Genomic DNA, 26,317 nt, shown 5'->3' on the forward strand with positions numbered 1-26,317 from the left:
AGTAGTTGATGTGGTAGGCTTGTTTGAAGAGATGGGTTTTTAAAGCACGCTTGAATAGGTCGGAGCTAGGTATCAGTCTGATCATCTGGGGAAGTGCATTCCAGAGAGCTGGCGCAGCACGAGAGAAGTCTTGGAGACGGAGGTGCAAGGTTCGGATTACGGGGGATGTTAGTCTTAGGTCATTTGTAGAACGGAGGGCACGTGTAGGGCGATAGACGGAGATGAGAGAGGAGATATAAGGCGGTGCAGAACTGTGGAGAGCTTTGTGGGTGAGAGAGATGAGTTTATACTGGACCCTGTAGCGAATGGGTAGCCAGTGTAATGACTGGCACAAGATGGAGGCATCGTTAAAGCGGCTGGACAGAAATATGACCCTGGCTGCCGCATTCAAGATGGATTGGAGAGGAGAAAGTTTGGTAAGAGGGAGACCGATCAGAAGAGAGTTGCAGTAGTCCAGACGGGATTCAATAAGAGTGACAGTAAGAGTCTTAGCAGTTTCAAAGGTGAGAAAAGGTCGGATTCTGGAGATGTTTTTAAGATGCAGGTGACAGGAGCGAGTGAGTGATCGGATATAGGGAGTAAAGGAAAGTTCGGTGTCAAATATGACCCCAAGACAGCGGGCATGCTGCTTGGGAGTTATGGTTGAACCCTCCAGGGTAATTTCGATGTTGGGTAGAGTGAGGTTAGTAGAAGGGAGAAACTCAAGTAGTTCAGTTTTGGAGAGATTTAGTTTCAGATAGAGGGAGGACATGATGTTAGAGACAGCAGACAGACAATCCTTGGTATTTTGAATTAGAGTGGGGGTGATGTCAGGGGAAGAAGTGTATAATTGGGTGTCATCAGCATAGAGATGGTACTGAAACCCAAATCTGCTGATTGTTTGTCCAATAGGGGCAGTGTATAGAGAGAAAAGGAGGGAACCAAGGACTGAGCCCTGCGGAACCCCGATAGTAAGGGGACGAGGAGAGGAAGAGGAGCCGGCAAAAGATACAGTGAAGGAGCGGTCAGAGAAGTAGGAGGAGAACCAGGAGAGGGCTGTGTCCTTGAGGACTATGGGGCGGAGCATAGTGAGATGGAGCTGGTGATCCACAGTATCAAATGCGGCAGATAGATCCAGGAGAATCAGCAGAGAGCAATGACCTTTGGATTTAGCTGCTATTAGATCATTAGAGACTTTAGTGAGGGCAGTTTCAGTGGAGTGTAAAGAGCGGAAACCAGATTGTAAGGGGTCAAGAAGAGAGTTATCCGAGAGATAGCGGATTAGACGGGAGTGGACCAAGCGTTCCAGGAGTTTAGAGATGAAGGAAAGGTTAGAGACAGGTCTGTAGTTAGCTGTGCAGTTATGGTCCAGGGATGGCTTTTTAAGTAGTAAGGGGTTATGATTGCATGTTTAAATGAGGAGGGAAAAATACCTGAAGAAAGAGAGAGGTTAAATATTTTAGTCAGGTGAGTGGTGACCACTGGTGAGAGAGACTGCAGGAGAGGTGAAGGAATGGGGTCACTATTGCAGGTTGTAGGCGAGCAGAAGTGAGGAGCTTGGAAATTTCTTCTTCTGAAACAGGCTCAAAGATGTCAAATGAGCTTGAGGTGTGGCAGGGAAGGGGATCCAGGCACTGAGGAGATTGGGCTGAGATATCCTGATGGATGTGGTTGATTTTTTCTAGGAAATAAGTGGCCAGATCCTCACCACTGAGATTGGAGATGGGGGCCTGTACTTTAGGTTTCAGGAGGGAGTTTAAGGTTTCAAAAAGTCGTTTTGGGTTGTTGGATAGTGAGGTGATGAGGGTGGTGAAGTAGGATTGTTTGGCCAGAGAAAGGGCAGAACTATAGGTTTTGAGCATGAACTTATAGTGGATGAAGTCTTCTGCTAAGAGAGATTTTCTCCACTGCCGTCCTGCACACCTTGAGCCACGCTGAAGAAAGCGTGTTTGCATAGTGTGCCAGTGCTGCCTGGCATTAAAACAACAATCCTTTTCAGGGCTAAATAATTTCCTTTCTGTAGTAAAAGCACTGATGTCTGCATTCAGCGGAAGGATAGTTTAGGCTTAGAGGCATCTAGGCATGGTTTAATATTGCTATTGCAGTACTTGCATACTGCTACAAAGCTAAAACAACAGTTCTTGTCAGGGCTAAATATTTTTTTCCCTATTAATATCGGGAAGTTTACAGGCATATATACCCAATTTAAAATGTGCAAGGAGTGCGGTAAGGGATGGGGAAGTGGATGTGCTGCTGATGGTGCACACAGAGGCCTTGGGACAGCTGAAACTTTGCCTGCTGCAGGAGAATTACAAACATGCTCATCTACAAGACCTAGCTTTCTGTCCCACTTTGCAGGGGGGCACGGGATACCACTTTTGACGCCAGAGCAGTGTGAACAGGTGGCCGAATAGGTGGAATATAATGCTTAGAGTTTCCCAGCACCACCGTCTTCCACACGGTCTGGTCTCACTAGCCAATAGCATGGACTACATAATCCTCACCCTGATACTCCTCCTTTCGACCATGGCGAACACAGTCAGTGTTTTTATGATATTGCGTTTTTTGCATGATTGTCTATCTTATAACTATGTAATGATGATGTTGGATAAATTATCTTATGTATAGGAAGTAGTTTTATGTCACCCTCCTAAGGACCCATAGAAGTGCTGGAATAACGCGAAACAGCCGTAGTCTCGCATGCCACTCTGATGTTTTTTTGAACAAAAATAAAAGGAATATTTTTACGGATTGGTGAGTGCAGCTTTTTTATACTCTTTTGACTAGAACAATTTTTTTTGAAGAATAGAGCATTTTATTATTCATGCTGGTGGTGTGTGCCTCCGGGTTTTTTTGTGTGTTGGATAACCAAATTTTATTTATGTGTGTGTTTGGTGTAAACTTATTAATTTATTGGATTAGAATATAAAAATGAAGAAAAAGAACAGAAGTAAAGAATCTAGAAATAAAAATCTAAAAATAAAATAAAAAAAAAATATAAAAGTTTGGTAAAATAAAAAACAAAAAAATATTCACTAAAATACTGAAACTACAATTAGAACTCCTAAACGGATGTTAGTAAGAAAAAAAAAATTCAGAACATCCACAACTATCTTACAGTAATTGTAATTATATTTTAGTAAAAAATACAGTAGTATAAGTTAACCCCTTACTGACATCAGACGGGATAGTATGCCCGATGTCAGTACCCCTGCTTTGATGTGGGCTCCGGTGGTGAGCCCGCATCAAAGCCAGGACATGACAGCCGACATGTGCCCGCAATAGGCGTGGGTGGAATCACGATCCACCCGCGTCTATTAACTAGTTAAATGCCACTGTCAAACTCTGACCGCGTCATTTGACGTGCGCTTCCGGCCATCGGGCCAGAAATACGCGCACCGTTGACCCCCGTGATCAAGGGTCAGCGGTTCGCCGGCATAACAACCAGAGGTCTCCTTGACACCTCTATGGTTGTTAATGCCGGATTGCTATGAGCACCACCTTGTGGTCGGCGTTCATAGCTATGCAGTAATTCTGCTACATAGAGGCGATCTGAGTATCGCCTCTATGTACAGTAGCAGAGCAGATTGAGCTATGGCAGCTTCTGGCCTCCCATGGAGGCTATTGAAGCATGCCAAAAGTTAAAGAAAAAGGTTTTAACCATATTACAAAATTAAAAAAACATAAAAAGTTCAAATCACTCCCCTTTTGCCCCATTCAAAATAAAACAATGAAAAAAGAATCAAACATACACATTTTTGTTAGCGCTGGGTTCATAATCGCCCGATCTATCATTAAAAAAAGGATTAACCTGATTGCTAAACTGCATAGCGAGAAAAAAAATCTAAACGCCAGAATTACGCTTTTTTTGATCTCGTGCTGATTAAAAACATCAGCACGGCGCACAAAAAATAAGCCCTCACCCAACCCGAGATCACGAAAAATGGAGCAGCTACGAGTGTTGGAAAATTGCGCAATTGTTTTTGTTTTGTTTTTAAGCAAACTTTGGAAACATTTTTTCACCACTTGGATAAAAAAGAACCTAGACAAGTTTGATGTCTATGAACTCATAATGACCTGGAGAATCATAATGGCAGGTCAGTTTTAGCATTTAGTGAACCTAGCAAAAAAGCCAAACAAAAAACAAGTGTGGGATTGCACTTTTTTTGCAATTTCACCAAACTTGGATTTTTTTTTCCCCGTTTTTGAGTACATGACATGCTAAAACCAATGGTATTGTTCAAAAGTACAACTCGTCCCGCAAAAACTAAGCCCTCACTTGGAAATATTGATGGAAAAATAAAAAAGTTATGGCTCTGAAAATAAGGGGAGCGAAAAACAAAAACGTATAACTGAAAAACGCTCGGGTCATGAAGGGGTTAAATACGACATTACATTTTTACTATAAATTACACTGTTTTTATATATACAGCCATCAACTAATTACACTTGAAGAAAAAAACAAAAACAACCAAATACAGACAGGTAGCACCAAAGAAAAAATGTCAAAAATCTCATGTCAATGGCAGAAAGGGGTTTGGGGAAAGGGTTAGGGAGGTGGTGGAAGGGTAGTGAAAAAAAGGGATTATAAATAAGCAGGAGACAGGAAAAGGTCAGGAACGTCTAGCTAAAGTTCTTCAAGTCTTAAATCGTTAGCAGCAGCAGCAGAAGTGATGGCACAGTCTGGAAAAAGTCCCAGCAGGTGAGAAACAAAGACACAATGACTGGTCTGTACACTTCTTCCAACTGGAGTAAGGTGGTGCAGAGCCGTCATCATGACTCATAGACAAGTTAAACTGCCCTCTTGATCACTGATTACATTATTATTGTAATAATGTCCTTTCTCTTAAATATATCTAATATTGCATGACATTTAACCTCCTAGACTTAGAACAATATTAAGTTGAAGTATTGTGCAAGCTAGCTATATGTGTGCTAATTTTTGTGGTTTTTAGCTAGTTTACCTCATCTAGATAAAACCAACGTGTCATTGCTTGCTTTTTCTGGTATTGTAGCTAACAGAATACTTATGGTCAAGCAATATGACCTGTCATATGTGCAGTTACATTCCTATTTCTGCAAACTCTATACTTTCAAAGCTAAAGTTTTTGTTAAGACACGCCTTTATTTTTATTTAAATGTGAAGAAGTTGTATTGGGGCAGACAGGATGTGCTGACATCTTTGTTCTTCCGTCATTCTCTCTACATGCTAGCATGTTCACTAAAAAAAAAATTACCTTACAAATTCAGGCGTGGATGATTTCTAATTGGAAATAGACTAAAAACTCCACTGACCATCATTGTTGCAGGGGAGAGCAGATCTCCATGGGGCGATGAGAACATGTTCTCTGATGTCAGAAACAGCAGACAACTTTACTCGATCACAGGGTCTTCAGACACGATGAACCGAGGATCCCGTGACATAACTGTACATCATTTTGAGGGAACCCTTACCAATCATGATGTACAGTTAGGTCAAATGTCGTGAAGTTGTTAACCTTTCTTATTTAAAAAATATCTGTATTTGTAAGAATAAGAATAATACAAATTGTACCAACCAGTGTTTCGGGAGTCTCCTTTGTTCACAACTTCAAGGGTCCATGTGCCTCGTGGATTTTCATCCCATGTGTGTGTACTCATGAAGGACCAGTTTTGATACCCTGCAGAACTGGTATCATATGGTCTAGAAAACTGAGACATGTTAGACTTCTTAAGCGTCAATAAGCTAGCATTTCTACTGTTACAAGCTTACCTTAATGCCACAAGCACAGAACGTGTACCCATCGGGCTGGTGAGGGAGATTTCAAGATCACCCCTGCGGCTATAGCTGAGGGAGGTTTGGACTTGCACATGCTCAAGAGACCTGACATAGTTTGGTCTTCCTGAGCAGCCACTGATATTGCGACTTACTACAAGATGTGAGGTTAATTTTCTATAAGAAAGAAGGAATAATCACAAAAGACTAACCAATACCGCAGTGCAAGACAATAAACAGATTTTAGTTAGGGATAGCAAATCAACATTGACACTTACTGAGGACTACTCACAAGCTTCACCAAGCACATTCTTTGAGGACGTGTAGCTTCCCACTTTAGAGCTAAGTCCACCAATTTTCCAGCATTTAAAAGTCCATACCCATAATGGTGGCTCACTCAAATTAAAAAAAAAAAAGTTACACAATTGCATCTCACTAATTTTCAATTTTCAGTTACAGGATTGGTCCAAAACTAATATTGATTTTAATCCTAAATAGCAAGGTAGAGCAGGACAGCAGAGCAAGAGAAGAGCAAAGAGCTGAGCAAAGCCACAGAGTGTGGAGCCAAGAGTAAAGCAAAGCCACAGAGAGCAAAGTCGAGAGCTGAGCAAAGCCGCTGAGTGTGGAGCAAAGAGGAGAGCAAAGCTGCAGAGTGCGGAGCAAAGAGTAAAGCAAAGCCACAGAGTGCAGATCCGCGGTCTGAGCAAAGCCGCAGAGTGCGGCGCAAAGAGCAGAGCAAGGTCACAGAGAGCAGAGCAAAGCTGCAGAGTGCAGAGCCGAGAGCAGAGCAAAGCCGCAGAGGAGAGACAAAAGCAGAGAAAAGCCACAGAATGCGGAGCCGAGACACGGAGCAAAGTCACAGGATGCAGAGCAGAGCCACAGGAGTTGGGGCTGATAGAAGGAGTGAACACAAGGAAACACAGAGATAGGGAAGGCTCAAGACAGGGACACAAACAGATACAGGAATAGGACTAGGTTAAACTAGATGGACTTAAAGTCTTCCTTCAACCTTAATAACTATGTTACTATGTTACTATCTGGGAGTGCCAAGTCTCTTTCTGCCCAACGAAATCAGCCCTCACCATGGAAGATGCAATTAACGGAACTTCTTCCTTTTGGTAGGTAGACAGCTGAGACATGAGAACTTCCACTTTGGTATCTCCACCAACCGGCCAAAAGGAAGCTGAAGGTACTCTCACAGGATCCATCTTCTGCCAGATATCCAGAGAAAAATTTCCAAGTGGCAGAGATGTTCCTGGGTATTGGTCACAGGTAAAGTCATTGGAGATAAGTGAAGGGAACGTCACCTCCACCTCGTCAGAGGAAAATTGAGATGAGTAAACGTTTGTTTTGGTATCTTCACCAATTGGCCACATGGAAGTTGAAGGTACCCACAAAGGAAACATCTTCTGCCCGTTATCCAGAAGAAAAAGTGCAAGAGGCAGCGATGTTCCTGGGAACAGATTACTGGTATAGTCGTTGGAGATGTGTGGAGAGATCTTCACCGCTTCTCCATCTTTGGAGACGACATCACACCTTCACTCGACGACTAGCAGACCAGCTAAAGAAGAAGACGACACTGCTGACTGTTTTTGACACATGGAAACCAGACACTTCTTGCGACTTGGTTGATTCAAATAAAGCACCTTGCTGGGTCTCCAGACCAGAACGGGTGGTAGAGTCTTAGGCTCAGAATGACCCATGGGCATCCCAGACAGCATACGGAAGACAAACCTCTTCGAGTATAAAGCTCCGACTTGGAGCTGTAGACGTCCTTGCAGGACTAGACTGCTCTTAAGTAGGGCTCGGCCATCACCAGACAACGCCCTCATCGGGTTCTGGAGCTGTAGGATGGAGATCACACATCGACTCCGTTTGGCTGGTGGCTTAAACACACCAAAGCTCCCAGAAGGCAGAGACATAGTCATTGACTTTATTTGAGATTGGATACTCTCGCCAAGGGCAGCCACTCTTACTGGCCCAGGGTTTTGGAGTACAGGCTTCACAGGGCAGAGACTGTCACGATGTTCCTTACAACCGCAGTGATACCGTATTTCATTCTCAGGACTAGATTAAGGCTGTAGGTTTGCTAGCCCACGCTTATCAGACCTCTTGGATTTTGCTCGGGTGGCTGCTTTGGCAGGTTGTGGAACAGGTGAGTCTTGGACGGTCAAGGAAGGATACGACGGTTTACCCACAGGTTTCTTTCGTCTGGTCTGTTTCTGTGAGCTTGGGGGGGGGGGGAAGACTTTTCAGGAGACGCTGTACTAGGCTTATCGAAGACCTTACAGAAGGCCACCAGGAAGGCTGGCAGATTCAAGGTGATGGGATCCCCTGCTTCCCAGAGGGGTTTGAGCCACTTCAAAGCATCTCCTGCTAGGTAGGTCATTAAGAATCCTACTTTAATCTGATCTGTGTAGGAAATAGGGAGCATACCACTTGAAATAACGCAAGCACTGCTCCAAGAACACACAACACTGCTTTGGATCCCCATCATAGTATGGCGGATCTGCTGGGACGGGTTCAACTTTAGTAGCGGAAGCTTCGAGTCAATCAAATAGCTCATTAGAGATGACGATTGCGGGTGGAGCAGTGAAGGACAGGATTTCAGACCGGGTAAGGAAATTATCCAGTTGCTCATGATGGCCAGAAAAAAAGTTCATCTTGCTCCGAGAGCAAAAGGACATGGGACTCAGCAGGGACAATGGCCTGAGCAAATTGTTACGCTCGCACACTGACTGGTTGGCGTGAACGTGGGGGCGTGGCCCCACTGTGCAACAAACCAGACTACCCTGGAAGGGCAGTGACTAAGCAGCTACCTTTGTGTTCACTGGAGCCACTGATATTGAGGTCAGGCTTGTGCGGAACGTAGCTACCAGGTACCACTCCAGGGTGGTGTCTGGCTGTGGCTGCTAATCCCACTGGGGATGGAACACTGACAGGAAGGCAGGCTCGCTGAGACACTGGCAGGCAGGCGGGCACGGCTGAGACACTGGCAGGCAGGCATGGCTGAGACACTGGCAAGCGGGCACAGCTGAGAAAGAAAGGGCAGGAACTGACTTGGAAAGCACAGGAACACAGAGAGGTGTGAGTGATATATGTGAACAGGTAGGGACCTGTTCAGACAGTAGGAGCAAGAACTGATTCAGGGAGGACAGGAACACAGACAGGTATGAGTGTTATATGGGGACAAGTAGGAATCTGTTCAGACTGGAAGGACAAGGAGCGAGGTGCGGAACGAGAGCAGAGCACACTGCAAGGAGTGGAGCAGGGCAGAACCGCAAGGAGCAGAGCAGGGCAGAACGCAAGGAGTGGAGCAGAGTAGTGCAGGACAGCAGAGCGGAACTGCAGAGCAAAGAGCTGAGCAAAGTCGCAGGGTGCAGATCCAAGAGCAGAGCAAAGCCGCAGAATGCAGAGCCAAGAGCTGAGCAAAACCGCAGAGTGCAGAGCAAAGAGCAGAGCAAGGTCGCAGAGTGTGGAGCCGAGAGCAGAGCAAAGCCACAGAGTGTGGAGCCGAAAGTAGAGCAAAGCTACAGATTTCGGAGCCGAGAGCAGAGCAAAGTCACAGGATGCAGAGCAGAGTGCAGAGCAAAGTCACAGGAGGTGGAGCAGAGCCACAGAAGGCGGGGCTAAGAGCAAAAGGAGTGAACACAAGGAAACACAGAGATAGGGGAGGCTCAAGAAAGGGACACAAACAGACACAGGAATAGGGCTAGGTTAAGACAGGGTCAGGAACGGGAAAAGGCACAGAAACAAGGACACAGGCCAGGGTACAAGGCCCCACTGGGAGGCAGACACGGGAGTAACAGAACACAGGTAAAGGCCAGGGTACGACGCCCCACTGGGTGGCTAACACAAGAGAGAGACGGGACCTGGCACCTCAGCAGTGAGAAACTGAGGAAGTAAGTTGTTCAGGCATCCTCCAATGGGTGGGGATGCCTTAAGTATCAGAGGCCTCTTCGCAATTGGCAGGGGACAACTTAGTAAGGTGCATACAGTCTCAATAAGAATCAGGAGGTGCCAGCGCCCCCCAGGCACACAGCCAGGGAGAAAGCGCAGAGCAGGCAGGAGACATGAGGCACACAGCTGGGAACCGGCAGAAGACAGAACCCATAGCATGGCCCAGAGCAGTGAGCAAGTTGGTGTGTAAGGCAGTTAGGGGATGGAGGCCATGCAGTGATGCCGGCAGGGTTGTTACACACACTAAGCACATAAATGGACACTACCTGAACAAACAGGCTAGAAACCAACATTCGGGCAGAGACTGGAGGATAGATCTGCCTAATATAAATCCGGCTGACACAGGATAGGCTGGGTAACCAAATCTTTGCAGGACATAGGGTTAAATTCCTACAAAGACCGTCCCCACCCCCCTAAGGCCAATGGAAACAACGTGCTGAGAAGCCATGTGGTGATCACAGTGAGTAGGGAGGTGCTGAGAGGACTTGCGAGTTGCCGCTCTGACAGTACCACCCTTATGCCCCTCCCTTTTTAGGCCAGACCACTGAGGAATGGTAGGGGTGCAAATATTTTCAGCAAGCGTCCTCCTAAAGGACTCATTATCACTCAGATCCTGTAGACAGGTGGCCATAACACCCCGAAAACCCTTGGATGGTTGGGTTTATGCCGCCAGGACAAAATTCCAACTTATAGTAGAAACCAAGGTCTTATCTGGGGAGACATAACCTACAGGGAAGGAGCTGCTTTAACCACCTCAGTTGGGTTATGAGTCTCAGGCAGGCAAGGCAGGACTGAGGGCAAGTAAGACTGGGAATTGGGCATGACCTTGGCTAGGCTGGCAGAGAACATAATGATCCCCCTCTGGAGCACCTGACCGGTAGATCAGTCAACAACCAGATGTAGACAAAACCATGTAAGATCTAAAAGAACAATCTACAGAGCTAGGACATAAAAAGAGATCCTTTCAAACATTGTTCATCAAATGAAGGCAACAACAAGGGGATGAACAAGCTGTTGTAAAGGAAGAGGAGGTTGGCAATGGATCTGGCTTCTCTTCCCCAAATCAAGGTGACTTCAGTCAAAAGCTATGGAGAGCTAACTTTCCCTATCCAGGGTCATCTCTCCGACTGTCCCAAGGAGCTGGAGGCTTCAAGGCTTCATTGGGCACAGAAGGTTGCCACTAGAGATTCTTCACTCCAGGTCAGCTCTGCTGCCAGGGTGAGGAAACGCATGGCATATTGAGCCATGGTTTCTGTGCCTTGTCTTAGAGTCAGCAAAGATGAGGTGGATGATGAGGTGGGGTGAGGTTCCTCGAATATTGTGGATAAACCCTGCAGCTGAATTGCCATCACATGAACCCCTTCACTTCTGGGGCATTTTCCATTTGAGCGTTTGTTTTTTGCGGGACAAGTTGTACTTTTGAACGCCATCATATACCATATGGTATGCTGGAAAACGGGAAGAAAAATCCAAGTGTGATGAAATTGCAAAAAAAGTGCAATTCCACAATTGTTTCTTTTTTGTTACTATGCTCACCAAATAGGGTTGAGCGACTTTTACTTTTATAGGATCGGGTCGGGTTTCACGAAACCCGACTTTCTCAAGGTGAGGTGAGTATATACCTAATAGGAATATACCTAATAGGAATATACTCACCCTCGGATGCGCCCTGCTTCTTTCCGGCAGCCTTCCTTCCTAAAAATCAGCGCTTGAAGGACCTTCGGTGACGTCGCGGCTTGTGATTGGTCGCGTGAGCGGTCACATGGGCGGTCGCGCGACCAATCACAAGCCGCGACGTCATCTAAGGTCTTTCACGCGCAGATTCTAAGGAAGGAAGGCTGCCGGTTAGTACCAGGGCGCGTCAGAGGGTGAGTATAGCAATATTTTTTATTTTAATTCTTTATTTTACACTTAAATATGGATTCCGATACCGATTTCCGATATTGCAAACATATCGGAACTCGGTATCAGAATTCCGATACCAGATTCAGAAGATCGCCGACCTCATGGCCGACCCCACACAGGGGTCGGGTCGGGTTTCATGAAACCCGACTTTGCCAAAAGTCGTCGACTTCTGAAAATGGCCGACCCGTTTCGCTCAACCCTATCACCAAATGCTAAATTAACTTGCCACTATGATTCTCCAGCTCATTATGAGTTTGTAGATACCAATCATGTATAGGTTCTTTTTTTATTTAAGTGGTAAAAAAAAATGCAACGTTTGTTTAAAAAAAAAAAAGCGTCATTTTCCGAGACACGTAGCAGCTCCATTTTTTGGGATCTGGGGCTGGGTGGGGGCTTATTTTTCGCACACCGAGCTTACGTTTTTATTGATACCATTGTGGTGTAGATATGATGATTTGATCGCCTGTTATTGCATTTTAATGCAATGTTGCCGCGACCAAAAAGTAGTAATTAGTCCTACAGGTAATGGTGTTTCCAGGAATCCATGACAGCACCACCAGGAGGTAGTCCTTCGTATCCTTGATACGGACAAGACGATGGAAGAGGTTAAATAGCTCCTCCCCACCACCACCCTTCAGTGATTTTCCCAAGTACCACACCAGGATGGATGCAACAACTATTTTATTGAACCACCTCTCTACTCATGTTCATATCACACATCAGATGAGAAATTCAAGGGATAAGCGGTGCTGTCATGATGGCCTACTGGAAACACCATTACCAATAGGACTAATTCCTACTTTCAAGGATGTCCCTACAGACAGAACCACCAGGAAAAATACCAACTAACTCCTACTAGGGCAAGATTACTGCTTGGAGGGCTATTTATTCTTGAGGCGAATAAGTCTATCTCTGGTGTACCCCAGTGCTGGGTCAGCTGGACAAAAACCTCTTCGTTTAGAGACCATTCTGAGGGTTGAACCTTCTCTCTGCTTAAGATATCTGCTACCTGATTTTTTTAGCCTCTCAGGTGTACTGCCGTAATTGATTTTAGCTCTGCCCAGTAGAATATTGTCTCTGACAGTTTCTGTAAGTGACGGTGACTCGGACCTCCCTGATGTAGGAAAAAGGATACTGTGTTCGAGTTGTCCGAGAAGATACTGACATGTTGATTCTGTAGCTCTTCTCAGCATCTCGTCAGTGCTTCCCAGACCGCTCTGAGTTCCCTGTGGTTCGAGGAACTGTTGCGCACTGATGTGGACCAGGTTCCTTGGAGGTAATGACCTTCCATGTGGGCTCCACAACCTCTGAGGCTTGCATCCATAGTGATGTTTACGCACGAGAACACTCTCCAGGATTCTCATGGCTTTCCCGATGGAGATGTATTTTCACTTTTGTACCGTCTGAATGTCCTGTTTGTCTGTTGTTTGTGTGGCAGAAGGAATGAATACTCCTGTTCGGAGTCTAGGAGTACACCCAGAAACACCTTCTTCCTTTTTGGTCTGAAACTTGATTTATCTAAGTTTATTATCCTCCCCAGATTCTCCAGGAGTGACATGATTGTTATTAAACATTCTTCCATCTGTCGTGCTGAGTCTGCCACTAATAGTAAGTCGTCCAAGTATGGGACGATGAGAATGTTCTTTTCTCTTAAGAAATAACTTCTACCATGAGCTTTGTGAAAATTCGGGGAGCAAAGGAGAGACCGAATGGCAGGCACCTGAACTGAAAATGTTGTACCCTCCCCTTGGTATTTTATTGCAAATCTGAGGTACTTCTGGTGCGAGGCATGGATAGGTACATGGTTATAAGCACTTTTTAGATCTAGTGCGCTCATTACCGAGTCCTTTTTTTATTAATGGTATGACCAATCTTAGTGACTCCATTTTGAACTGCTTGTAGGCCACCCACCGGTTTAGTGGTTTTAGATTTATTATTGTTCAGCATTCCCCTCCTGGTTTCTTTATGGAAAACAGACTTAAATAATGTCCATGGAACTGTTGGGGATGAGGCACGTGAACTAGGATTGGCAATTCTAGGAGCTCCTGTATACCCTTCAGAAGTATTTGGTGGGCCACTGGAAACTGGGCATGGGTTAGGCAGTATCTTTTGGGAGACAACTGGGTGAGCGCTATCCTGTACCCTTGAGAGACAGTTTGCAGAATCCACGGATTCTGGGTAATCTCCTGCCAACCTTCCAGGAAATATTGGAGTTTCCCCCAATACCTCTGGCATCATTGCCTGCTGGGTCTTGGTTTTTGATCCTGAAAGGAGCCTTTACCCTTGCCACCTTTGTGGTAGCTCCACCTGACGGACTTCCCCTTTCCTTTATAGTCCTCCCTGGGGTGAGATTGAGTCCTCCGAAAGGATGGCATTCTCTTTGGGTTTTCCTCGGGAAAGCCCTTCTATTTATCTGACACTTTCTCAAGCAACTGGTCTAGAACTGGTCCAAATACATGCAGTTCAGAGAATGGTATTGAACAAAGTTTATTTTTCGACTGGGTATCCCCTGTCCATGATCTTAGCCACAGAGCCCACCTCGCTGCGTTTGACAGCTCATTGTTTCTTGCTGCAAAGCAGACTGATTCTGGTGACGCATCTGCCATAAAGTTAATCGCCATTTTCATCATTGGTAGTGACTTCAGGATTTCATCCCTGGGAGTTTTGCTTTTAATGTGGCTCTCTAGCTTGTCGACCCATAGACTCATCAACCTGGCTACCGAGGTGGCTGCTTTGTTTGCTTTTATGATGGTTGCAGATGACTCCCAGGCTCTCTTAAGGAGGTCCTCCAACCTCTTGTGCAACGGATCTTTAAAGCCAGATGAATCTTCAAAGAAAATGGCCATTTTCTTAGTGTTGAAGATTGACATACCTGTGGCTAGAGTCTGTTTCCCATACCTTGGTGTCTTCCGGATCGAAAAGAAAGCAGTACTTGAAATTCCTTAAGACCACAAGCTTCTTCCCATTCTTCCAATATCATTGCCGTTAAATGATTATTAATTGGAAATACTCTATTCCCACGAGCTCTCAGGCCACCAAACATCCTGGACTGTCAATGGTTCCGTGGATTCCTCAACCTTCATGGTACTCCTGACAGCTTGCAGGAGCATGTCTGTGTTTTCGGAAAAGAACAAAACTTTTCTGTTCTTTTCCGTTCTACTGAGGAACCCTCTCCTTCACCCAATAACAGGTCAGAGTAGCATGACACTACTCCTTCCTCTGAACTTGGACCCATGTCCCATCTGGGTCTCTTTAGGAGAGGGGGATTAGGCTGGTAGTAGTGCTGAGACTGTAGTTTGAACTTCCTCACTGATCATAGTTTTTAAACTGGTCAGTAAGGAGGTTTGCTCAAGTAATTTGGAAATGCATTCTTTACACAATTTCTTATCATATCCTTCTGGAAGTCTGGTCGTGCATAGGGGACATCTGCTAGCTTTCCTTTTGCTGCTGAAGTAGACCGCCTAGGCGCCTCCTTATCCTGAAAGACAGTATATAAAGAGGGCCCAGTAGCTATTGGATCTAGTGACCAGCTAAGAGACCCCTACTATACCTCAATCACATAGTCCAGGGATGGCTTTAAGGATTGGACGTCAGGACAGCTAGCACTCTCCATATTTACTAAGTCAAGTGTGCTGTCTAATGTCAGTCTTTAAGTTGTCTGCCTTACCCGGCTTCAAGACATCTGATTAGTCATCCTTCCGAGCCCAGCTGCTATCAATTCCGGCGTTGCAGGTCTCCGGCCAAACTGCGTAGGCTCCCATCTGGAACTAACGCTGGCGAGCATAGAGACATCTGTGTCCAGTGCCTTGTTCTCCTGGGGATCCAGAAGCCACACCCCACAGGCCTCACACCAGCTCGCCCCCGCTACGGAGCGCCAGAAGCCTGACAGGACCCGGGATCCCGTGGACACACCTCCCGGATCCCATCCAATACTGCCGGTAGTCTAGGGGCCAAACACCGGTGAGACAGCGCTCCCGGGATATTGAAGATCCCCTGGATGTAGTCACCGGCGCGCCTCCTGATAATATCCCAAGCACAAGATGCTTGTTATTAAGCCAGAAGAGCAGCCGTTGCCCTGAAAGCCCTGGGTGGGGATGTCGCAGACACCGGGAGAACACAGCTCAACCAACGCTGAGGGACCTCCTCCAGTATCAGGACAACTGCGGAGTGAGCCCTCCGGACCAAGCCCGGAGGGAATGTCGAAACACAGGTACCTGAATCTTCGAACCTCTGTGCTCCACTTCTGCCTCTGTGTCTGAGAGGGACAGGAAAACCACTGAAGGGTGGTGGAGGGGAGGGGCTATTTAACCTCTTCTATGTTGCTGTCCCTATCAAGGATACGAAGTACTACCTCCTGGTGGTGCTATCAGGAAGGACGTCCTGGAAAAACATAATTCTGGCATTTTGAATTTTTTCTCATGATGCAATTTACTGATCGGATTAATTCTTTTACATATTGATAGATCAGGCGATTCTGAAAGTGGCAATAGCAAATGTGTATTTTTATTTTTTTATTGTTTTATTTTAAATTTGGCAATTTAAACTTATGTTTTTTACTTTCATATCTTTAAAAACATTTTTTAAAAACTTTACACTTGCTTCAATATTCTCCATGGGAGACTAGAAGCTGCGAACATTTGATTGCTTGTGCTAGTGAAGCAGAAATGCTCACTTGCTATGAGCGATGACCATTGGGCTGACCCTGGGTTGTCATGCCAACTCTTGGTAATGTGACACGGCGCTGAAAACCGGGATTAGTGACGCGCTTAGAGCGTGATCATGTTAAATGCCACTGTCAGAGATTGAAAGCAACATTTAACAGGTTAACAGCCGTGGGTGGATCTGTTGAAATCAGATGACGTGTCAGAAAAGATGTGGGCTCAGCGCTGAAACCCACATCAAAAGGGAGGGACCCGACATGCGGTGTACTTGTACGGCAAAAGTCTTGAAGTGGCTAACTGCCTACTTCAGCTGGTCTTGACGCTCCCATCGTACAAGACTTGTACTAGAGATTTGGGGTCAGTGATTTCTGATTTGTTAGCTGGGTCCATAGCCCAAATCTAATGCTACACTGGCAGACGAATGTAACACTGGTGAATGTGGACTCACTGTGTCACAGGCCGGGCTTTCCATGGAGGGGCATGATTAGGTGCCTATAGAGTCTTCACTAATGTCTCTGGTGGTGAGGAAACACTGGGTTGCCAGGTGCCACTCCAAGGCAGCTGCGGAACTACAGTAGCTACCCGGAAGGTCAGAGGCACTGGTATGCGGTACAGGATAGCAAAGACATGGTTGATGATTCAAGGTCGGGGCAGACAGCACAGGTTCAGGATATGTAGTCGAAGTCAGGAAGGAACAAACATGCGAAGCACAAACTGGACACTATCTGAACAAACAGGCAAGAAACCAACATTAGGGGGAGAGTGGAGGACGGAGCTGCCTAACATAGAACCTGCCGCCACAGGATAGGCCCAGGGAACCTAATTTCTGCAAGACACAGCAGGGATAAATTCCTGCAGAGACTAGGCCACATGAAAGCAACATGCTGAGAAGCTGTGCGGTGGCAGTGGTGAATAAGGAGGTGCTGCGAGGGAAAGCAATTTACTGCTGTGACAGTATGCATTGGTTGTCAATTCCAACGTGTGCAGAGAGCAGACCCGGCCCCGATAGTGACAACTGTGGGATTAAAATCAATATTAGTTTTTGAGTACCCCTTTAAGAGGAAACTGTTTCTGGCCTCACCATTTCTGCCAACCCCATTAATTTTCCAGTCTTCAGCCTTTAGGTTGGCAGGACTTGATGCACGCACAACAATGTGTTGTACATCTCTCCATGTAAGAGCAGGACTGTGTTCACAAAATTTACAAAATCAGACAACAGACATTTTCTACAGTTCTTTGCAGAAACAATCTAATGCATTCATTTCTTACTTTGCTTCTAGTGCAAGTGCAATAATTCCAGCAGCTAGGGGGGCAGATGCAGATGTGCCAGAGTGGTGCTCTGTACAACGGTAGCGTATATCAGTAGTGACCTGCAAAAGGTTGATAGCATTAAAAGGTTAAAAAGTCTTGCTAAAGTATTACTTAACCTACAGGTAAGGAGCATACAAAAAAAACTTGCAGGGGATTGCAACTAAGTTTATGTGGTGGGGTAGGGAATAAAGTAGGAAGAAAAACTTACAATAATGACAACAATAATGGCAACTTGAAAAGTATACCTCCTTCATCACGTAGATACATTAGGCTGTGTGTACAGTTCTTCAGGTGGAAACCATTTCAGGAAAGACTCCATTTTTGGGAGGGATCGGAGCAGATGTCTAATGTGTATAGAGGTTTCCCAACCTCTCATTTAACAAGAAGCGAAGGATTCAGAATATCTTATTTCAGACTGTCAATCCTTTTTATTCCCCAGCGATATAAGCTGCCGTCAGGGGAGTCTAGCAGTGACCCTCTCATACTCTCTCAACATAGGAGTGCTTGGGAGAGTTAGCACTCAAATGTATGTGAGTGTAAGGCAACACAGCTTCTGGTCGAATGTTTGGCGAAACTTACTGTATGAGGCCTCTAAAAGTCTTTAGAAGAGATAGAGTGGCTAACGGATTCCTGGAGCAGTAAGTTTTTGTTAGGAACGTGCTTATCTTTAATGTACTGAACTATAAATTAAGGGGTGCTCACTGCTATAATGAAGGTGCTCTGGAGTAAAATATAGTCCAAGAAAATTACAAAACGGTCTGACATTTTGCCCGGTACCTAGGCTTTGTACTTTCCAGCTGGATCAGGAACTTAATTTATCTATGTCTACTGTTCCAGCGCCCGAGCCTGTAGAAACAACCTTTACTTCTAAAGCCTTGAATTTACGTGTTCCGAGTTCTTTTCAACCACCACTCCCATACCATCCAGTGGAAACATATATTGACTTTGTTAAAAAAGATATTAAAGATGTTTTGGGGTCCATAGAGAGAGGGGATGTTCATGTTAAAAACAATCTTATTAGTGATGAGCATAGGGCTTTGACGTCCTTAAAAGAGAATAAAGAGTTAATTATTAAACCAGCAGACAAGGGGGGCGCTATTGTTATACTAGATCGGAGTTATTATATGGATGAGATACGTAGGCAACTCAATGATTCTGACACATATCAACCTATTAGCCATAATCCCTCATTTGACATAGCCAGAGAGATCAAGGATCTTATTACTCACTATAGTCGATTGGGAACTATAGATGAAAAACTGGGGGAATTTTTGATTAATCCACATCCGGTTATACCTGTGTTCTACACCCTTCCCAAGATACACAAACATTTGCAAAAAAACCCAGGATGCCCTATAGTAGCGTCAACCAACTCTATTCTTTCTCCTCTGGCCATTACTTTGGATAAAATTTTGTCCCCCCTTGTACAGCTAATTGTATCCTTTCTGAAAGACACCACAGATTTTTTGACATCCCTACAGAGTTTGGGCACCTTAACCAGGGATTGTACATTAGTAGCTATGGACGTGAACAGTTTATACACCAGTATCAGACATCAGGACGGTGTGGAAGCAGTTATGCTGTTCCTCTCTCGACATACAAATTTTTCTATTGACCAACTCAATTTTTGCAAAAATTTGCTTACACTTATTCTCACTCGGAATTTTTTTCTTTTTGAAGACCAATTTTATATACAAAAGAGAGGTACTGCCATGGGATCCAACGTGGCACCCCCATATTCGAATATATTTATGGGACAATTTGAGATATCCCATGTATATCCACATCCCAGTTACAAGTCACATATAATATACTGGAGACGTTTCATAGATGATATTTTTTTCATTTGGACTGGTGACGATGAGACCCTTCTCTCTTTCTACAATGATCTCAATCAGTGTGTACCTGGTCTAACCTTTTCGATTAGTCATGACTCTTGCTCTATGAACTTTTTGGATACAACAGTCATTATTAAGAAGGACGGAAGCATAGAAACAGACTTGTATGTGAAACCAACCGACAGGAACAGTTTGCTGAAGCATGACAGTTGCCACTAGTGTTGAGCGATACCTTCCGATATCGGAAAGTATCGGTATCAGATAGGATCGGCCGATATTCAAAAAATATCGGATATCGGCGATACCGATACCCGATCCCAATGCAAGTCAATGGGACCAAAATATCGGAATTAAAATAAACCCTTTCTTGCCTTGTAGGTTCATTCTACATGAAGGAAAACAACTAAGAATAATGCCGGATGTATTTGGGGAGGTGGCGGAGACATTAAAGTCATAGAGGTTTATCCCAATCAAATAGAATAGCATGTTTTTTGGGGTTTTTTAAGACGTTCGGAGTGACAAAGATATTGACTATGTAAATTTTTATTTTTTTTTGCCAGATATTGATGTTTCACTATTCCACGCCCTTCCCCTTCTTTTTTTTCTTTTTTTTTTTTTTTCTTTTCCCACACTTTCATCTTCATCATCATCAGCATCTTTGACATCAACTTCTTCTTCACCTTATTCATCTTCTTCTTCATCCTTTACCTTTTTTTTTTTTTTATTACATTCTTCATATTCATTTTATTCAACTATTATTATTCTTCCTATTCTACATATTCTTTTTATTCCACTGTTATTATTCTTCCTATTCTACTTCTTCATCATATTCTCATTTGTGACAGGCATTCCCGTAGTTGTTATCTATAAAAGTTTGAAGATTACACCTTCCGTTCTGCCAGTCACAAAAGTTACATTTGTCCGCGTTCAGTTTGGCCTGCAGCATCAGGCTTTATCCAGGGGCACCACGAGGAGGAACGGACTCACTCCCATACACTGCTTAGTCTTCTTCTGCATATAATTTAGATAATATCTTTTGCTCTGATATTAAGTCTTATGCTTAATGTCCTTCTGCTCTTTGTTCTGCAGCCTCTTGTTCTTCTGCTTCTCGGTCTTCCATGTCGTCGTCTCCAGGGTCGTCGTCTCCAGTGTCGTCATCTCCGCCGTCGTCATCTCAGCCGTCGGTGTCTCCGCCGTCGTCGTCGTCATCGGGGTGGTCTTCCGGGTCGTCGTCGTCGTCATCGGGGTGGTCTTCCGGGTCGTTGACTTTAGGGTCTTCAACTTGGAAATGTAGCAGAAGGTACAAGAAGGCTGAGAAAATGCCAAGAACCAGTTGATGGAACTGGAACTCGGATGGCTACCCGAAGGTTCAAGAGCCTATGGAACTACCGAGGACCAGCTGACGTTACTGGAACCCGGTTACTAAGCAGGAGGTACCCGTGCTAAAAAGCACTACCAAGGACCGCCTGACGTTGGCGGAACTCGGATACCCAGAAGGAGGCACCTAAGCCAAAGGCTCTGCCCGGAACCAGCTGACGTTACTGGAACCAGGATGGGGAGCAGAAGGTACAAGAGCAAAAGACACTGCCGAGAACCAGCTGACGGTACTGGAACCCGGATGGGTAGCCGAAGGTCCAAGAGCCAATGGAACTACCGAGGACCAGCTGACGTTACTGGAACCCGGTTACTAAGCAGGAGGTACCCGTGCCTGAAAGCACTACCAAGGACCACCTGACGCTGGTGGAACTTGGATACCCAGAAGGAGGCACCTAAGCCAAAGGCTCTGCCCGGAACCAGCTGACGGTACTGGAACCAGGATGGGGAGCAGAAGGTACAAGAGCAAAAGACACTGCCGAGAACCAGCTGACGGTGCTGGAACCAGGTGGTGGACCTGAAGGCCCACAGGAGAGGAGAGAACAGCTAGGCCGCGAGGCAGCCGCAGTTACCGAACCCCAACAGTCCTACAGGGGGAGCTGGGCCTACTGGCACTACAGAACCAGCCTTGACTACCAGTTCACGCAGCCCACATAGGAAGCTCCTAAACTGGAGGCACCTTTGAGTTGGCTAACCCGACCGCACCACGACGGGGCAAGCATAGGCGTCTCAGTGAGCTTGACACAACCCGGAAACAGCTGACGGTGCTGAAACCAGGCTTGGCACGAGGGAGTACCTGTGTCAAAAACACTGCCGAGAACCAGCTGGCGTTGCTGGAACCCAGATGCGTTGCCCCAGTGTGCAAGAGCCAATGGCACGACCGAGGACCAGCTGACGGTGCTGGAACCCGGTTACTAAGCTGTAGGTGCCCGCGCTTAAAAGCACTACCAAGGACCGCCTGACGTTGGCGGAACTCGGATACCCAGGAGGAGGCACCTAAGCCAAAGGCTCGGCCCGGAACCAGCTGACGGTGCTGGAACCAGGTGGTGGACCCGAAGGTCCACAGGAGAGGAGAGAACAGCTAGGCCGCGAGGCAGCCGCAGTTACCGAACCCCAACAGTCCTACAGGGGGAGCTGGGCCTACTGGCACTACAGAACCAGCCTTGACTACCAGTTCACGCAGCCCACATAGGAAGCTCCTAAACTGGAGGCACCTTTGAGTTGGCTAACCCGACCGCACCACGACGGGGCAAGCATAGGCGTCTCAGTGAGCTTGACACAACCGGGAAACAGCTGACGGTGCTGAAACCAGGCTTGGCACGAGGGAGTACCTGTGTCAAAAACACTGCCGAGAACCAGCTGGCGTTGCTGGAACCCAGATGCGTTGCCCCAGTGTGCAAGAGCCAATGGCACGTCCGAGGACCAACTGACGGTGCTGGAACCCGGTTACTAAGCTGTAGGTGCCCGCGCTTAAAAGCACTACCAAGGACCGCCTGACGTTGGCGGAACTCGGATACCCAGGAGGAGGCACCTAAGCCAAAGGCTCGGCCCGGAACCAGCTGACTGTGCTGGAACCAGGTGGTGGACCCGAAGGTCCACAGGAGAGGAGAGAACAGCTAGGCCGCGAGGCAGCCGCAGTTACCGAACCCCAACAGTCCTACAGGGGGAGCTGGGCCTACTGGCACTACAGAACCAGCCTTGACTACCAGTTCACGCAGCCCACATAGGAAGCTCCTAAACTGGAGGCACCCTGGAGTTGGCTAACCCGACCGCACCACGACGGGGCAAGCATAGGAGTCTCAGTGAGCTTGACACAACCCGGAAACAGCTGACGGTGCTGAAACCAGGCTTGGCACGAGGGAGTACCTGTGTCAAAAACACTGCCGAGAACCAGCTGGCGTTGCTGGAACCCAGATGCGTTGCCCCAGTGTGCAAGAGCCAATGGCACGACCGAGGACCAGCTGACGGAGCTGGAACCCGGTTACTAAGCTGTAGGTGCCCGCGCTTAAAAGCACTACCAAGGTCCGCCTGGCATTGGCGGAACTCGGATACCCAGGAGGAGGCACCTAAGCCAAAGGCTCGGCCTGGAACCAGCTGACGGTGCTGGAACCAGGAGGTGGACCCGAAGGCCCACAGGAGAGGAGAGAACAGCTAGGCCGCGAGGCAGCCGCAGTTACCGAACCCCAACAGTCCTACAGGGGGAGCTGGGCCTACTGGCACTACAGAACCAGCCTTGACTACCAGTTCACGCAGCCCACATAGGAAGCTCCTAAACTGGAGGCACCCTGGAGTTGGCTAACCCGACCGCACCACGACGGGGCAAGCATAGGCGTCTCAGTGAGCTTGACACAACCCGGAAACAGCTGACGGTGCTGAAACCAGGCTTGGCACGAGGGAGTACCTGTGACAAGAACACTGCCGAGAACCAGCTGGCGGTGCTGGAACCCGGATGCGTTGCCCCAGTGTGCAAGAGCCAATGGCATGACCGAGGACCAGCTGACGGTGCTGGAACCCGGTTACTAAGCTGTAGGTGCCCGCGCTTAAAAGCACTACCAAGGACCGCCTGACGTTGGCGGAACTCGGATACCCAGGAGGAGGCACCTAAGCCAAAGGCTCGGCCTGGAACCAGCTGACGGTGCTGGAACCAGGAGGTGGACCCGAAGGCCCACAGGAGAGGAGAGAACAGCTAGGCCGCGAGGCAGCCGCAGTTACCGAACCCCAACAGTCCTACAGGGGGAGCTGGGCCTACTGGCACTACAGAACCAGCCTTGACTACCAGTTCACGCAGCCCACATAGGAAGCTCCTAAACTGGAGGCACCCTGGAGTTGGCTAACCCGACCGCACCACGACGGGGCAAGCATAGGCGTCTCAGCGAGTTTGACACAACCCGGAAACAGCTGACGGTGCTGAAACCAGGTTTGGCACGAGGGAGTACCTGTGACAAAAACACTGCCGAGAACCAGCTGGCGGTGCTTTGCCTATCAAACATTGTCTTCCTACAGCCCCAACTAGCGGTGTTGGAGCAAAGAGTAAGCAGGGGGAGCAGAGTGTAGGCCGAAGCCTGCACTGGAGTAAGCTTTGTGTCTGCGTTGCGTTTGCAGGACACTTTGCCGGCTACACAGTGGGGGAACAGCAGCCGGTGCTGAACCACACTAACACATTGGCTGGTGTTTTTCTCTGTGCAGCTAGCACTTCCGGGCAAAAACTAGCGTTGATACAGCCCAGGGTCAGCAGGAGGAGGAGAGGAGCAGAGTGTAGGCCGAAGCCTAGTTGAACCTATTTCAAAGGTAACCTTTAACCCCCCCTCAGGTGTTACAAAGTACAAGAGCCACACCTTGTGCAGCATTAATGCTGCACAAGAAAAGGTTGCTCTATTAATTTGTCTACTTGCACACGCTGAATGCAACACGTACACAATTTAGCCCATTCTACAGTCAAACTGTAGTTGAGGCGTGACTTGTATTTTTAAGGAGACGCAGCATAGGTGTCCCAAATAACGCCTTTGTGCTTGGCGCTGCTTCCTGAGCGTTGTTTTTTGCTGTACAGGAGTCTGCGCTCTTGTGTTATCCCTTGGCAATGCACTGTTAGCGCTGCCCGTCTTATGACCTCATTTCATGTTGGCCACTGCGGTTAACGATGGCCATAAATCCCAGCCCCACACTGCCTTTTCATAAAGTCACACTGCGGTGCTGGGATTCGTGGCCTTGAGCAGTAAATATTTTCGACGCTCACACACGTCCTTACACCTGCTTCAGACTGGGCGGCCTCTGCTGATCCCTTTTCGCATGCCGCGGCCAGGAGGCCGCACAGTCTGAAGAAGGCGGAAGGAGATGAGTGACGACAGGCGAAGATATGCACTGCTCGTGCCCATAAACCACACCCTCGCTGACAAAATAAATAAGACAACGAGGGGCGTTGTTTCATGCAGGGCGGATGCACAGGCGCAGCCAGCTAACCATGATGTCAAAAGACGGGAAGCGCTACCAAGGGGGGTGCTGCGTATCATTAGAAAGGAAAGTCACACCTCAGGGACAGTGGAATGGTCTCAATGAGACACATTTTGTACGTGTTGAGTTCCACGTGGGCAAGGAGAAAAAGTCAGCCACCTTGTACAAATGCAGCAGTACTGCTGAACAAGGTGGCTGTTATACATAGAAACACCTGGGGGTGGGGGGCAGGCTCCCTTCAATTTCAGTTCATGTGCCTGCATGGCGTTTGCAGGGCACGTTGCCGGCTACACAGCTGGGGAACAGCTGGCGTTGCTGAACCCCACTGACACATTGGCTGGTGTTTTTCTCTGTGCAGCTAGCACTTCCAGGCTAAAACTGGCGGTGTTATGAGCCCAGGGTCAGCAGGAGGAGGAGAGGAGCAGAGTGTAGGCCGAAGCCCAGTTGAACCAATTTCAAAGGAAACCTTTAACCCCCCCTCAGGTGTTGCAAGGTACAAGAGCCACACCTTGTGCATCATTAATGCTGCACAAGTCTAAGGTTGCTCTCTTCATTTTGCTCCTTGCACACACTGAATAAAACACGTACACTATTTAGCCCATTATACTGTCAAACTGTAGTGGAGGCGTGACTTTTCTTTTGAAGAAGACGCAGCACAGGTGTCAAAATTTACACCTAGGTGCTGGGCGCAGACTCCTTACCGTTGTTATTTGCAGTACAGGAGAGTGCGCTCTTGTGTTATCCCTTGGCAATACCCTGTTAGTGCAGGCCGTCTTATGACCTCATTTCATGTTGGCCGGTGCGGTTAACGATGGCCATAAATCCCAGACCCACAGTGCCTTTCCATAAAGTCACACTGCGGTGCTGGGATTCGTGGCCTTGTGCAGTAAATATGTTCGCCGCTCACACATGTCCTTACACCTGCTTCAGACTGGGCGGCCTCAGCTGATCACTTATTGCCTGCCACGGCCATGAGGCCGCACAGTCTGAAGAAGGCGGAAGGAGGGGAGTGAAGACAGGGGAACATATGCACTGCTCGTGCCCATCAATCACACCCTCGCAGTCAAAATATATGAGACAACGAGGGGCGTTGTGTCGGGCAGGGCGGACGCACAGGCACAGCCAGCCAACCAATGATGTCTGAAGACGGGCAGCGCTAACAATGGGGGTGCTGCGTGTCATTAAAAAGGAAAGTCACACCTCAGGGACATTGTAATGGTCTCTAATGAGACACATTTTGTACGTGTTGAGTTCCACGTGGGCAAGGAGAAAAAGTCAGCCACCTTGTACAAATGCAGCAGTACTGCTGTACAAGGTGGCTGTTATACATAGAAACACCTGGGGGTGGGGGGCAGGCTCACTTCAATTTCAGTTCATGTGCCTGCGTGGTGTTTGCAGGTCACGTTGCCGGCTACACAGCAGGGGAACAGCTGGCGGTGCTGAACCCCACTAACACATTGGCTGGTGTTTTTCTCTGTGCAGCTAGCAATTCAGGGCAAAAACTAGCGTTGTTAGAGCCCAGGGTCAGCAGGAGGAGGAGAGGAGCAGAGTGTAGGCCGAAGCCTGCACTGGTGGCAGCTTTTGGT

The 26,317-nt window shown here is 47.2% G+C and overlaps 1 protein-coding gene across 1 annotated transcript in view; it reads right to left on the bottom strand.

Moving 5' to 3' along the window:
- Positions 1–26,317, bottom strand: part of LOC138665493 (proprotein convertase subtilisin/kexin type 4-like) — a 524,777-nt gene that overhangs the window by 24,797 nt on the left and 473,663 nt on the right. Inside the window, exons 9-13 of the mRNA XM_069753025.1 lie at positions 17,530–17,630; positions 17,342–17,445; positions 6,013–6,130; positions 5,732–5,911; positions 5,538–5,662 (exon numbers count right to left, since the gene is read on the bottom strand). Coding sequence (XP_069609126.1) covers positions 5,538–5,662; positions 5,732–5,911; positions 6,013–6,130; positions 17,342–17,445; positions 17,530–17,630 — 628 coding nt within the window. The remainder of the gene's footprint in view (positions 1–5,537; positions 5,663–5,731; positions 5,912–6,012; positions 6,131–17,341; positions 17,446–17,529; positions 17,631–26,317) is intronic.

The sequence above is a fragment of the Ranitomeya imitator genome, chromosome 2, assembly GCF_032444005.1.
Source record: "Ranitomeya imitator isolate aRanImi1 chromosome 2, aRanImi1.pri, whole genome shotgun sequence".
Classification (NCBI taxonomy): domain Eukaryota; kingdom Metazoa; phylum Chordata; class Amphibia; order Anura; family Dendrobatidae; genus Ranitomeya; species Ranitomeya imitator.